The sequence below is a fragment of the Mixophyes fleayi genome, chromosome 3 (genome assembly GCF_038048845.1).
Source record: "Mixophyes fleayi isolate aMixFle1 chromosome 3, aMixFle1.hap1, whole genome shotgun sequence".
Lineage (NCBI taxonomy): Eukaryota > Metazoa > Chordata > Amphibia > Anura > Limnodynastidae > Mixophyes > Mixophyes fleayi.
In genome coordinates this window covers 117,432,748-117,448,952 of record NC_134404.1, presented here as the reverse complement: position 1 = coordinate 117,448,952, position 16,205 = coordinate 117,432,748, and the positions used below count along the sequence as shown (strand labels likewise).

Below are 16,205 nucleotides of genomic sequence, written 5' to 3'. Positions count from 1 at the left end.
TTCTAGAGAAGTGGTGTAGATAGAGAATAGCAGAGGACCTAGGACTGAGCCTTGTGGTCTCCAACTGATAAAGGCAGCGGATTGGAGATTGTTCCAGAAAAATTAACACTGAAAGAGCGATTAGATAGGTAGGGTGAGAACCAGGATAAGACAGTGTCTTGAAGACCTAGGGATTGTGCTCCTGTTAGCAATGGATGTGGCTGGGTCCACATACATTTGGCCATGTAGTATATATATCAATGTGTGCATTTTACAGTAAGATCCCTTGTTCTGTTGTGACAGTGTTATGTGGTTCCCACAATATTTATTTTTTGTTTAGGGCGTCCCCAGACAATAAATGTTTTATATAATAAAAAAAATCATCATGAATTGAACAAATATTTTTTATGATTTCAATAATTATTTTTAATAACAGACTAATTGTGTTTTTGATAAGTAATTGTAGTGCAACCACTGTAAAATTAATTATTTTCATCTTATTAAATGACCTTTACATTTTCCAAAATAAGTAGATAATAATGCATGCTGTGACTTTATGTATTAGCTGTGTCCCTTAATATAAACGAGCCTACAGATATAATGTGAGTGACAGCTCAGCCTCTCCCTGTGTGAAGAATGTGATCCCACTGGTTTCTGTGTGTCAGAGACTTTCACTTTCATTGCTCTCTTCTGCTGTCAGCGATGGCGTCTGCTGATCTGAGAGACGAGCTGAACTGTTCCATCTGCCTGAACATTTATACAGATCCTGTAACATTGAGATGTGGACACAACTTCTGCCGGGTCTGTATTGATTGTGTGCTGGGTACACAGGAGGGATCTGGAGTTTATACCTGTCCTGAATGCAGAGCAGAGTTTAAGAAACGTCCTGTAGTGCAGAGGAACATAACTCTGTGTAACATAGTGGTGAGTTTCCTGTCTACTCGGCCAGATCAGGAGGAGAATTGGGATCTTCTGCACTTACTGTATCCACTCTCTTGTACCTGCTTCTAAATCCTGCAGTCTGCATTGTGAAGCTTCTCTGTGTGATAATCATGTCAGAGTACACAGCAAGTCAGCAGAACACGTCTTATCTGATCCCACCACTTCCCTGGGGAACAGAAAATGCTTTGTCCATAAAGAGCTATTTAGATATTACTGCATTGAGGATGCTACATGTATCTGTGTCTCCTGCTCTTTAATTGGGGAACACAGGGGGCATCAGATCAATTCTCTAGAAGGGGCTTCTGAGAAGAAGAAGGAGAAGCTGAGAAATGTTCTGCAGAAACTGACCACAAAGAGAGAGGAGACTGAGAAAAGAGTCCAGAGTCTTCAGAAGCGCAGGAGAGAAGATCAGGAAAAAGCAGCTGGTGTAACAGAGAGAGTCACTGCCTTGTTTAGAGACATCAGGAGACAGCTGGATGACCTAGAGAAGAGAGTCCTGAGTGAGATCTCCAGGCAGGAAGAGAGCGTTTCACTCTCAGTCTCTGATCTGATCCAGCAGCTGGAAATAAAGAAGGACGAGCTGTCCAGGAAGATGCGTCACATTGAGGAGCTGTGTAACATGTCTGATCCAGTGACTGTCTTACAGGAACCAGACACAGATGACTTGTGTGATACTGAGGACAGAGAGAGACATGATGACCAGGTCCATGGTGTAGGAGATCTGGATGTGGGTCTCATCTCAGAGAAATTACACACATTATCTGATATACTAAGAGGTATAAATACAGGGATCTGTATGCAGGAACCTACAGACATATTACTGGATGTAAACACAGCTGGTAATATTATACATGTATCAGGTGACATGAAAACTGCATCCTGGTCACATATAGACCAGAATCATCCAGAAACACCAGAGAGATTTCAGGTTTTTCCTCAGGTAATAAGCACCAGGAGATTTTCCTCAGGGCAACATTACTGGGAAGTGGATGTCAGTAGATCAGGATGGTGGAGGGTAGGGATGTGTTATCCCAGTATAGACAGGAGAGGAGGTCAGTCACTCATTGGCAACAATAACAAGTCCTGGGGTGTGGTTTTCTGCAGGGGTGTGTTTAATAATCAGTATGCAGTACTACATGACAGGAAAGAGATCAAGTTACTTGATAACATTCCCCATGATAGAGTGAGGGTATACCTGGATTATGAGGCTGGACAGCTGTCCTTTATTGAGCTGTGTGACCCGATCAGACACTTACACACTGTCACTGCCACCTTCACTGAGCCCCTCCATGCTGCATTATGGGTAGGGGATGGTAATATAATTATATCTGAAAAAATCAGGAGCTGGGAGAAATGATCATGTGAAATCTGCCCAGAGACTGGTGACATCACAAGGAGGGGAATCTGATTTGTGGAACATTTATCCAATAGAATAAAGTAGGGGGTGGCGCTGCAGCTGAGTCCCTCCCATGTTGTGTAACCAGATGACCAGTGTATCTGGATTTGTTCCCTTGTTGGTGTTAGAAACATCATAAATATATAAAAATTACATGTGTGCGGCATTTCACCCCATAGCTGTGATTGGCTGCAATAGCTGTCTGTCAGCCAGTATATACCCTATTAGTCAGTGCTATGCTTCCTCCTATTGCTTGTGATGCTTGCAGAGATTGAATGGGGTGTGGTCTCTAAATTTTCTGGAGGAGAACAGTTGTCCGGGTGTGATATATGTTTTTTTATTGTGTTTATTGTTATCAAACATTTATAGTGTAATATCAATATCTTGCAAAGCAAATTACCTATCAAACATTGGTAGATAGTGTGTTATATTAGTTAAACTGTAACACACTTAGTGGGGAGGGGTCACTAACAACCTGATTATCACATTGTTTGTCAACAGCTTAATCACCCAATGCTTTCTCTGAATCAATTATTTCTATAACAAACCCCTGGGAATTGACTGTTTCTTACATCATACACGATGACTTGGACTACAACTCCCAGCATGTCTCACTGCTTACCTGTATTAGCACGTGAGTATGACATATCATATATAAGTATCAGTTTTGCATTTGTAGGGGCAGAAGCTGTGTGTGGTCTCCTAGGCTCCCCCTTGTTATGAAATAAACACATTTAATGTCAGGAATTATCCAAGAATCTTTTTTTTTTTTTAATTGTATTAAACTTTATTATTAAAGATATAAGTATATAAATGTGACACTATTACATCTAGTCGGGCAGTAACCCAGCAACAACAAAACATAGGAAGTGCCATATACTTAAACCTTTACAAACACATTGTGGGCTGATTCATCAAGGAACGTAAGTCCCGCTGTGTGACGGATTTTGTTTGAAATTGCTCTGCCCATGCGCAGAAACGGACACGTCAGTGAACACAAGTGCATGCAATTCATGTTCGAACGCAAATGAGACATCCTACGATTTGAAGGGTGGAATGGGGGGGAGGGAGGCGGCGTACATTAACGGTGGGCCAAGGTCAAGCGCACACATATGTCCAATACATGCTCTGGCAATCTCTGCGGTACGTGATTTTTAGCTGTGTCACTTGCACCAGCTACATCTCAGGTATAGTGATAGTAATGACGGATGCGTATTTATGCCATGTGCTTGCAAGTAAGAGCAACTGTAAAAATGCATTTTATGTGCGGAAGGCATTAATATTATCCTGATATATGTATTTCATGTAAAAAAAAAGTTTTTTTTATTAATGATTGTAGTATTAATAGTTGTTAGTGTATTTAATATTTTTCCCCATGCTTTCCAATGTTACACCTTTGCATTGTGTGTATCCGGCAGTGTGTCCTGTCTGTCTACACACAGCAAGTACGTATAACCAGAGTGTAATTACACCCGTATTCAAAAGGAAAAGTTTCATGAGATCCACTTGTAGAATACGGGTGTATGTGCAGCAATTTCCATCCGATATTAAAAAACGCAAATTGCGTTCACTTTGCGTTCCTTGATGAATCAGGCCCTGTGTGAGTAACATTACTGTTAGATGGTTTTATTTACAATTCTTGGCCTAAAATTACATTTATGAACTGACGTTTACTTTAAACTTTATAATACACTGTGTAACTAATGTTAATAGTTGAACTATTACTATCACTAACTTACATACCACTTCAGTAACAGGTTATTACTAAGGATAGATTTACTAAGCAGAGGTTTAGTAATGGTTTTTGGCACTTTGATGTGTGGTTTGAAAATTAATTAATTAATTAATTAAAAATGCTTTCCTGAAATGAAAAAAATCCCTAATGGATGACACGGATCTCTCTTGAGGAGCACCTGAGGAGAAATGAGCTACTCACTGGTGAGCCCACCTACTTAAAAGTCGAGCAACCAATCAGGAATGTGCTCTTAAACCGCTGAGCCAATCACAAATTAAAGACTGCTTCTGATTGGCTGCCCAGCTTTTAAGTAGGTGGACTGCCCAGCAATTAACTCATTTCATGTTGGATGCTCCTCTGATATCGGCCCGTTTCTTCCATCAGGTTTTTCTTTATTCCCCATATGTTAGTCAAATTAAGTAAAGAAGATTTCAGGCAAGTATTTATCAGAATTTAAATTATAGGCATAATAATAATGGAAGTATTAATGTGGCCATATTAAGGGGAATAATTATTTATTTTGTATAAAGGTAGCATTACATTTTTTTTTTTTTTAATTTATTAGGGAGCAAACACTTGTAGTGCACAGTTTTGATACTACAAGTGATAGTATAGTTCAGTATAACATACTCCAGTATTGTTTGTAAGGTTGCTTTTTATTCTGTCCTTTGGATTTACCTAGACAAGAAGACGTAAGAAGAGGATCCCTATGGAATTAGGAGTCGGGGGTTATTTTGGCTCAATGCACTCAAAAAATCACTGAATTAATAGGTTGTTTTCTGCTGAATATGTGATACACTTTAATAGTGGTAAAGAATGTGTACTTGCTATGTTGGGTACTAGGTGGTATTGTAGGTACATTTCTAATCAAACTGACACCCAATCCACAATGTATCTACAAATTTTATTCATTTAGTGATTGTCATTTTTAATACTGGACTGTTTAGATTTTAACCATACTGAAACAATTGCTGGACCTATTCATGTACAAAATATGTTATTTTTCTGTACACAATGATCTATGGCCACCTGTTTTAATTTAAAATATCACACCTGCACCTTATAAATACACAGAGTGAGCCTGATTCATTAAGGTGAGCAAAGCAAAAGAAAGGAGTACATTTTTTCCTGGACAAGCCATGTTACAATGCAAGGGGTGCAAATTAGTTTATTATTTTGCACATAAGTTAAATACTGGCTGTTTTTCATGTAACACACAAATATTTGATAGCTCTATTTTTACACTGAAATTTAAAGATGTTCTAGGACATGTGCTACCCCAACTATAAATTTGTCCCCACATTTAAAATTTTTCCCATCCAATAGAAGCATAGAATTTGACGGCAGATAAGAACCGCTTGGCCCATCTAGTCTGCCCATTATTTTTTTTTTTTAACCATGGTTTTGCCAAGATGAAAATTTACTCCTTTTTTTGCCTTGGACTTTAATGAATCAGGCCTAGTAAGTGTGATCAGTACAAACATCCTATAGCTGTAAATGTGAGGTTATTCTTGAAACATAGAGAAGATGACGAGGTCTCATCATGAGAATAAGAGAGGCTCGGACAATTCTAAGCCCTGATCCTCATTCCTTCCTCACCTAATATGTTCTAAGGTTATATAAATGTTCTGTAACGTAATATCTTCTATTTTCTGCAGATTATAATGAGCAGAAATTTCCCTGGATAAATCACACCACAATTTAGGTATGGTATAATTAGGTACATCTATGCAGGAAATGTGTGTGAAATTGTACAGAACGACGTGCAAAACTTTAAAAGGAGTGTTACATTAATTAATGGAAAACATGTTAACTCATTTAATTGAAGTATTGTGATCGAAAAATGGTATGTTTTCAATAAATTCATTTAGCCACAAATACATTATTTATATATGTGAAGAAGACCACACTCTCCTTATCTCTGCTTATGTGACCTCATCAGAATTAGCTATACAACTATTGGGACTCTGTATTGAAGATTTTTTTATTCAGTGAACATACCATGGAAATAGATCAACTTTTTATTGATACCTAAAGCAATGGATTATTTATTAATCATTTTATAATACACAAGTGATGATTGTGTTTTAAACATTGTCACTGTTTTTTATTAAGCTATATATAGATTTTTATATACAGATTATAATGTAATACTGATCCAGTGCACAGTTTCATCTCAATAGTTGTAATAATCACATTTTGTGCAGTTTACAACTAGACGCAAGTGTTCATTTCTCTGAAGACAGCCTTGGTTTAGAAGGTGGGATTATATTCTGTATTAGAATAAAAGTTTGAAAGTCAGTATTACATGACTATTAAATATTTTGTGAAGAAGTAGACATAGGAGCTTATAACATCAGCATTGTTATATTAATTTCTGTATAAACAGTGATCTCATTGCTTATAATTCTGATGTCATGTGACGGTCTCCGTGTCAGACCACCCAGCCCTGGTCTCTTATATTAAGCTTTCATGCATTCAGCATATCTCAGACTCCCTTTACAATTAACTGTCAGCTCAGTCGGCATTTGGTTGGGGGCTCGGTACTGCACCAGTACCCAGGGACTGTTATGGTCATGGTTAACTTGAATGTGACGTGATCTTTACTGGATCAGGGTTGGACCCATTTAAACCGTACGATCCCATCTGTCAAAGTCAAATAATTGAAGGAAAGAAAGTATATTGATTAATATTGTTTTACCGTGCAATTGCAATCAGTATGCCACGTGTCATGATGCAATTGTACGATAAATAACGCAGGAATACACGCACTTACACATTCACTTGTATATACTTCATTTTTATAATAGTTCCAATCCACAGTCGTTTATGAACAATTGTTATTTAGTTTATAGTTAAATATTGTAAGGTTATATGCACTTTAGTGATATTCAAAGTTCAGGTCACAGGAAGCATATCATGTTTGGTATCATTCTTATCCCCTATTTATACGCAGTTGTCCGATTCATTCACCGAAAGGATCGCACATTGCGTGCACTAGTTATCGATGATAGGGAATAAATGATTAGAATGATATTGCCTGTGTAATGCTAATAGATCAGTTTGAACCGGTTCTTGGCGGGAAAACTAAGTATGCATCTTCTGGAGAAGCCAAGCCCACCCCTAGATGGCATCATTTCAACTGGCCAATAACCTGCATTACACTGGACCTTCCTGAAGCCTGAACCTATGGAAGCAAGCCACATCATCTGTATTGTTTTCACTGTATCACTGAATGTATATAAGCAGGGGCTCTGAGACCAGCATGCAGTCATATTGACCACAGACTTCAGGACTGAATGACTGTATGCTGGACCCAGCATTGCGCAGCAGACGCAGGGTATGTATCGGCTGTACTGTACTTATTTATTGAAATGTTAACCTTTTGCTTTTGCTAAATTAATTGCTTGTGCTTTGGAACCACACAAATCGCATAGACAATGCTTATTGGAAAACGATGAAATTACTTTAATACATCATATACAATCTGTCATTCTCTGGGAGTGCTACCTTGTAACCCACGAGACTGCACCCCCACTTATCCATTGAAATGGAGTTGCACCCTCCCCCCATTAGACTTATTGCCCACAGTCACACCCTGGGAAAACACTATTCTAATCACACTCCCCCAAAGCAAATTTGCTCTAGACACACTCACACACTATGCAGTCATTATGTACAGTGATTTAGAGCAGCAGACAATTTTATGTCATCAAAATAAATCGTGTCATCCCGCAAATCATACATCATATAAATAAACCAATTGCATCATCCAATAAACTTCAGTATAAAACTATACAGATGTCACTCCAGTTTCCCCATAAATTATTAGACATAAATAAAGGATATAGGCTGCACGCTGAGTCCTTGGTTGCTCTGTGTTACTCGGCAGTCCTAATAAAAGTCTTTGTAAAACTTTAAAACAAGTTACAGAAATCTCCAGCTCAAAAGTTAATGAACTGGTTTTACACACATAGTTCAGTGTTTAATTTAACTTGAAACTTTTTACTGGAACAAATGAACCTGCCTATGCCTGTCCTGCTCCCCCATTTTTCTGGGTCAGAGAAGACAGATGTGAACATTGGAGGAACCTGTGCAGGAAGTCTAGGAGTGATGGGTGGGAGCCAGCTGTGACAGAAGCATTGCTGCGATAGACAACCTGTTTGGTAAGTACAATTAGGTGAGGCCCATTCAGAGTGGTGCAATCACCTTGTGAAACTCCACCCCCCCTTTCCTACAGCAACACGAGCCCTGGTGTACGAAATATGGGTCATCTTCACTTCTTCTGGTAACGCGGATATCCCTTTTCCCCTACTTCAGCGTAGACATGTGAGGAAGTCCTCTGAGCCAAGCCAGATCCCAGCTTGGTGAGTCAAATATTTGAGGTGTGTGTTTCTCTCTCCTCCCACTTTATTCACCCCTTGTACAATTATTGAACATACCATTCCAAAACTACGGGAATTAATATGGAGTTGGTCCCCCCTTTACTGCTATAACAGCCTCCAATCTTCTGGGAAGGCTTTCCACTAAACTTTGGAACATGGCTGCAGGGATTCACATCCATTCAGCCACAATAGCCTTTGTGATATCGACCACCGATGTTGGGCAATACGGCTTGGCTCAGAATCACCTTTCAATTCATCCCAAAGGTGTTAGACTGGGTTGATGTTAGGGTTCTGTGCAGGGCAGTAAAGTTCTTCCAAACTCTATAAACCATTTTTTAATTGACCTCACTTTGTGCACGGGGGCATTGTCATGCTGAAACAGGAACAGGCTTTCCCCAAACTGTTGCCACAAAGTTGTAAGATACAATTCTCTAGAATGTCATTATATGCTGTAGCAGGAACATTTGCCTTCACAGGAACTAAGGGGCCCAGGCCAAACCATGACAAAGAGCCCCAGACTTTTATTCCTCCTCCACCAAACTTTACAGTTGGTAGTAGGCATTCAGCTAGGAAGCATTCTCCTGGCATCTGCCAAATCCAGATTTATCCATTGAGATTGCCAGATGGTGAAGCAGGATGCGTTACTTTAGAAAATGCATTTCCACCACTGCAGAGTAGAATGACAGTGTGCTATACACCACTCCATTTGATGCTTAGCATTGCACATAGTGATCTGAGGCTCTATGGAAAGCTAATTCATGAAGCTCTCAGAGAATAGTTCTTATGCTGACGTTGCTTCCAGAGGCTGTTAGGAACTCGGTAGTGAGAGTTGCAAGTGATAACAGGTAATTTTTCTGAACTATGTGATTCAACACTCGGTGCTCTCGTTGTGAGCTTGTATGGCCTACCATGACTGAGCTGCTGTTGCTCCTAAACGTTTCCATGTCACAATAACAGCATTTACAGTTGACTATGGCAGCTCTATCAGGGCAGAGATTTGACAAATTGACTTGTTGGAAAGGTGGCATCCTATGACGGTGGCACGTTGAAAGTCACTGAGCTCTTCAGTACGGCACATTCTACTGCTAATGTGTAACTATGGATATTACATGTCTGTATGCCTGATTGTATGCACCTGTTAGCAATGGGTGTGGCTGAAATGGATTAGAAGGGGGGGGTCTATATACTTTTGTTAATAAAGTGTATCTATCAATGTGTGCATTTTACATTAAGATTCCTGGTTCACTTGTAAGCCATACTGTTATGGGTTCCGCAGTATTTTCTTTTTTTGTTTATGGAACCCAAAATCCTAAAGTGATCCCTGCCCATAATCATTATAAATTAGTTATATATGCAACCCCCTGTGTGTGTGCTCCTGGGGTGCATAGAGGGGTAATGCAGTTCCCTCTGCCCCGACTAGCTCTCTGGCTTGGGTATAAATGATCAGAGGCTTCCTGCACATGCAGGTTTTCAGCAATGTGTCTTTGAGGTGTTGGGACACAGGTGTGGTATCTTAGGGCGCAGTGCAAACAGATGTCTCCATGATTTGGGCACCAGACCATCTCTTTAAAATAAACACATTATTTACACTCCCCTTCACTCCAGCATGACACCTGAGTTGCAAATTACCCTAAAATAAATATATACATCTTTCTCACTCCAGCGCAATTAATTACACTCCTCTGTGGGGGCCTTATCCCTGGGGCTATAACACACGCTCACTGTGCTTATCAGCCCCTCTTTGGATTCTCACACTCACTGCGCAGTCTCTGATGCCCTCTCCATCCGGTGCACTCTCAGCCTCCCTCTCACTAGTGTCCTCATTTAGTCTCTTTAATCACCCCTTGTGCTATAACACCCTCTCTGGTGTCCTCTCTGTCCCTCTCCATAGGGTCTCCTACATGTTCTCCTCCATCTATGCATGGGGACTCTATATGGTAGATCCTCAATGCTGCCACTATATATTTGCTCACATTGTTTTCCAGTAACACCCCCCCCCCTTGTATTGGGGAACCCCCGTTTTACTCTCTATTTCTAAATTGTTATGGTGACTTCTCCCCCTTCTTGTGGCTCTCTGAAGTTGGGGACTTTTTCCCCTCTTTATATGCAGCCACACTGTGAGGTAATTTCTCCCTGAAATCTGTCCCATGTCACTCATGTTGTCTCAGTTATTATGACATTGGCCTTTCTAAGCAGCCATTGCTGGTGTGTCTCCGCTCGGTCCTAGTGCTCACGCACACATTCAGGCACTGGGAGGTGTGTTAACAACGCCCAAGGGCGGAGTGGTCATAGGCCTTACTGGGAATTTTCCCGATAGTGTGCCGCTTGACGGTTTTTTAAAATTTTTAATTGCATACTTTTTTTTTAACACAAGGAAGATAGCTGTCCCCTTTCCCCGGGACTAGCCACCTTCATTCTAGTGGCCGTGGATCTGTCCCTCCCTCCCCCCTATGTGTGGCCCATCTTGTAAGAACTAGATATCACATTGGACGCGCACCATGTAACAGGTTTCGTCCCATGTGAGCAGAGCAGAAAGCTTGGTTGGAAGCGGATGACAGGTGAGTATGAAGAGGTGTGGGGGGGGGGGCTGATGTCAGTGTTGTGTGTGTGTGTGTGATGACAACGGGGTGATGTGTGTGAAGAGGTGGGGGGGACTGATGTCAGTGTCTATGAAGAGCTGGGCGGGCTGATGTCAGTGTTGTGTGTGAAGAGGTGGGGGGACTGATGTCTGTTGTGTGTGTGAAGAGGTGGGGGGGCTGATGGCAGTGTTCAGTGTGTGAAGAGGTGGGGCTGATGTCAGTGTTTTGTGTGTGAAGAGGTGAGGGGGCTGATGTCAGTGTTGTGTATGTGAAGAGGTGGGGGGGGGCTGATGTCAGTGTTGTGTATGTGAAGAGGTGGGGGGGCTGATGTCATTGTGTGTGAAGAGGTAGGGGGGCTGATGTCAGTGTTGTGTGTGTGAAGAGGTGGGGGGGCTGATGTCAGTGTTGTGTGTGTGTGTGTGTGTGTGTGTGATGACAACGGGGTGATGTGTGTGAAGAGGTGGGGGGGACTGATGTCAGTGTTGTCTATGAAGAGGTGGGCGGGCTGATGTCAGTGTTGTGTGTGAAGAGGTGGGGGGACTGATGTCTGTTGTGTGTGTGAAGAGGTGGGGGGGCTGATGGCAGTGTTCAGTGTGTGAAGAGGTGGGGCTGATGTCAGTGTTTTGTGTGTGAAGAGGTGGGGGGCTGATGTCAGTGTTGTGTATGTGAAGAGGTGGGGGGGGCTGATGTCAGTGTTGTGTATGTGAAGAGGTAGGGGGGCTGATGTCAGTGTTGTGTGTGCGAAGAGGTGGGGGGGGCTGATGTCAGTGTTGTGTGTGTTTGTTTGTGTGATGACAAGGGGGTGATGTCAGTGTTGTGTTTGAAGAGGTGAGTGGGCACTGGTTGGGGTTCTCTAAATTTCATATACCCATTTTTTTTTCCAAATAGGGCTCCCAACATTCCAAGATCCAGACAAGCAGCAACTGATCTTAAAACACCAGAAGCCACAGGTGGGGAAAGTGACAAGAACAGGTATGAGGGAGCAGTACAGTCTGACAACGGTATTTTTCTATACTGGCAGTTCCTCTGCATCATGTTATTAAATAAACACAAATATGTATATATTGTTACTGGTTTACTTCTGCTAAATTTAGTTGCTCATGCTGTCCTACTTTCTCTGTATTAGTCAAAGTGTACCCATCGCTCGTACATATTGGAGGCAGCCATTATGTGGGTGAACCAATAATCATACCACCCAACTGTCCCGTTATCAGTGGGACAGTCCTGATTTAGGACTCTGTCCCGCCCAGGGACAAGTCTGTCCCATGGGTGGGAATGTTGGGGGAAGGGTGATATGTAACGGGCAGTCTAGTACTTTACAGCTCTTTTGTGGCACAGTCAACTTTGTACTAATCCTGCCTCCTTTGGTGTTGGCCCTGCCTACAGATGTTTTGGTCCCGTCCCACCCACAAGAGGCCACTTCCAGAACTTTTACAGGGCCACTTTAAGTTCCCAATCCACCCCTGACAATGCCAAAGGGGGCAATACATGTAAAAACAGGTTTGTAAGACTGGTAGATAGTAGACATTAAAGAATACTTGTCACTGTAAAATTAATTATTTTCATCCTATTAAATGACCTTTTTATTTTCCAAAATATGTACATTGTTCTGCATGATGTCTCTTTATGTATTAGATATGTCCCTTAGTATAACTGACCCTATAGATATAATTTGAGTGACAAGCTCAGCCTTGCCCTGTTTGGAGAATGTGATCCCACTGGTTTCTGTGTGCCACAGACACTTTCATTTCTCTCATCTGCTGTCAGCGATGGCATCTGCTGATCTGAGACAGGAGCTGGACTGTTCCATCTGTCTGAACATTTATACAGATCCTGTAACACTGAGATGTGGACACAATTTCTGCCGGGTCTGTATTGATCATGTGCTGGATACACAGGAGGGGTCTGGAGTTTATACCTGTCCTGAATGCAGAGCAGAGTTCAAGAAACGTCCTGTAGTGCAGAGGAACATAACTCTGTGTAACATAATGGGGAGGTTCCTGTCTACTCAGAACAAAAAATGCTCTGTCCATGACGAGATTGTGAAGTATTTATGCTCTGAGGATGCTGCCTGTATCTGTGTGTCCTGTCTGATCAGGGAACACAGAGGACATCAGGTGGAGTCACTGGATGAGGCCTCTGAGAAGAAGAAGGAGAAACTGAGAAATGTTCTGAAGAAATTGACCACAAAGAGACAGGAGACTGAGAAAAGAGTCCAGAGTCTGCAGGAGCTCAGGAGAGAAGATCAGGAAAAAGCAGCTGGTTTAACAGAGACAGTCACTGCCCTGTTTAGAGACATCAGGAGACAGCTGGAAGACCTAGAGAAGAGAGTCCTGAGTGAGATCTCCAGGCAGGAAGAGAGCGTTTCACTCTCAGTCAGTGATCTGATCAAGCAGCTGGAAATAAAGAAGGACGATCTGTCCAGGAAGATGCGTCACATTGAGGAGTTGTGTAACATGTCTGATCCAGTGACTGTCTTACAGGAACCAGACACAGGTGACTTGTGTGATTCTGAGGACAGAGAGAGACATGATGACCAGGTCCATGGTGTAGGAGATCTGGATGTGGGTCTGATCTCAGGGAAATTACACACATTATCTGATATAATATCATGTATAAATACAGGGATCTATGTGCAGGAACCTACAGACATATTACTGGATGTAAACACAGCTGGTAATAATATACATATATCAGGTGACAGGAAAACTGCATCCTGGTCGGATATAAACCAGAATCGTCCAGAAACACCAGAGAGATTTCAGTGTCCTCAGGTAATAAGCACCAAGAGATTTTCCTCAGGGCGACATTACTGGGAAGTTGATGTCAGTAAATCATGGAGCTGGATGGTAGGGATGTGTTATCCCAGTATAGATAGGGGAGGAGATCAGTCATACATTGGAGATAATAACAAGTCCTGGTGTATGTGGAGGTATAATAATCAGTATACAGTGATACATGACAGTAAAGTGATCCCTTCACCTGACAATATTCCCTGTGATAGAGTGAGGATATATCTGGATTATGAAGCTGGACAGCTGTCCTTTTATTCTCTGTGTGACCCGATCAGACACTTACACACCGTCACTGCCACCTTCACTGAGCCCCTTCATACTGCATTATATGTATGGAGAGGTTGTATAAAGATATCTGGGGGAGTCAGGAAAAGAGAGAGATGTAATATCATGTAAGAAATCTGCCCACAGACTGGTGACATCACAGAGAGGAGAATCTGATCGGTGTAACATTTATCCAATAGAATGAAGCAGTGGGTGGAGCTATAGCTGAGCTCCTCCCAAGTTGTTGGTGTGTTAGAAACTTTCATTATAAATATATAAATATACTTGTATGTAGGTGTTCCCCATTTCTGATTCACTGATAGCTGTGATTGGCTTCAGTAACTGTCTGTCAGCCAGTGTATGCCCTATTAGTCAGTGCTATGCTGGCTCCTATTGGCTGTGATGTTTGCAGGGGGGTGAATGGGGTGTGGTCTCTGTAAATGTTCTGGAGGAGAACAGTTATCTGGGTGTGATATATGTTTCTTTATTGTGTTCAGTAATATCAATATCTTACCAGGAAAATGACCATCACACATATTGGTAGATAGTGTGTTATATTAGTGTAACCTGTAACACACTTAGTGGGGGAGGGGGTCACTAACATCCTGATTATCACTTTGTTTGTAAAAAGCTTAATCACCCAAAACTTTCTCCCAATTATTTATTTCTACAACAAACCTCTGGGAATTGTAGTTCAAGACTGTGTATCTTACATCATACAAGATGACTTGGACTACAACTCCCAGCATGCCTCACTGCTTAGCTGTAGTAACATTATATTTGTCTAAATCACAGAAAGTAATTATTATTATTTTATCACCATTATAAAAGTGCTCATTATACAGTGTTCCCTCTTTATTCCACCCCCTTTATTACAACACCCTTAGGCTGGTATTATAAAGAGGGAGCATTGTGCCTATAGCTGTGTAAGTAAAGTCACCTTCAGATGTGCGCAGTGTGGGAGGGGTTAATGGGGCGGATTCAGTTCACCGCGAGGTCTCGTAGGAGCCTCTCACGATGACATTCTGCTGCGTAGGTCATAGAGGTGCGAGCAAACATGTGCGGTGAGATCTCTATGGTAATAACCGGTAGTGTGCGCAGCCGCTCATCACGTGAGGCTCCTACAGGACCTCGTGATAAAGGTACGTAGCCTAGAGAATGTACTAGAGAAGGCTGTGAAGGGGTTTTGGGGAGTAGGGAAGAAGAACAGGAAAAGTTGTTTAGCTTTACTATGCTCAATATTAAATACTTTTATCTGTTACACACCGGAGTATGACATATTACATATAAGTATCACTTTTGCATTTGTAGGGGGCAAAAGCTGTGTATGGCCTCCTAGGCCCCCCCTTGTTATGAAATAAACACATGTTTGGTTATTAAAAATTAAACTTTATTTCTCTTAAATTATCCAAGAATCTTTCTTTTTTATTATATTAAATTGTGGTGTTAAATATATAAGTATATAAATGTGACACTATTACTTACAGTCGGCAGTAACCCAGCAACAACAAAACATATGAACTGCTGTATTTTTAAAACTTTAAAAAACATTATGATCCTGATACATGAAGGAACGTAAGTCCCTCTGTGCAGTATTTTGTGTGAAATTCCTCTGCGCATGCTCAGAAACAGACGTCACACCAGTGAGCGCAAATGACACTTCCAACAGCCTACGGTTTAAAGGGTGGAACAGGGGAGGGAGGGGCGTAGGCAGTGTACAGTGAGGGCGTGCCAAGGCTGAGTGCGCACATTCCTCTGATTCATACTCTGAGCATCTCTCAGGTACGTGATATTTTTGTTGTATCACCTGCACCAACTACAGGTCAGGTGTAAGTGCTGACTGATAGTGATGACGGATACGTATGTATGCCAGAACATGTGTTTGCAAGTAAGAGAAACTGTAAAAATACATTTTATGTACAGTAAGAACATCCTGATATATGTATATCATGTAAAAAAAATGTTGTTTTTTATTACAGATTATAGTATTGTTAATGTATTTATACAAAAATTCAGTGTGTTCTGATGGGACTTTATATTGTACATTTGCATTGTGCGTATCCTGCAGTGTTTCCTGTCTGTCTACATACAGCAAGTACCGTATAGTTACACCCGTATTCAAATGGAAAC

General features: G+C 41.4%; 1 protein-coding gene and 2 long non-coding RNA genes across 3 annotated transcripts in view; 2 read left to right on the top strand and 1 right to left on the bottom strand.

Moving 5' to 3' along the window:
• LOC142142755 (uncharacterized) overlaps positions 1-16,205 on the bottom strand; it is a 258,356-nt gene that overhangs the window by 40,724 nt on the left and 201,427 nt on the right. The window lies entirely within an intron of this gene.
• On the top strand, positions 647-15,525 carry LOC142142511 (E3 ubiquitin/ISG15 ligase TRIM25-like). Its single transcript, XM_075200396.1, is given in 3 exon segments — positions 647-945; positions 947-2,264; positions 12,784-15,525. Coding segments are annotated over 3 exon segments (3,006 nt in total). The 5' UTR covers positions 647-681; the 3' UTR covers positions 14,208-15,525.
• On the top strand, positions 3,356-6,144 carry LOC142143936 (uncharacterized). Its single transcript, XR_012689614.1, has 2 exons — positions 3,356-3,622; positions 5,310-6,144. It is a non-coding gene; the product is annotated as an uncharacterized LOC142143936 (long non-coding RNA).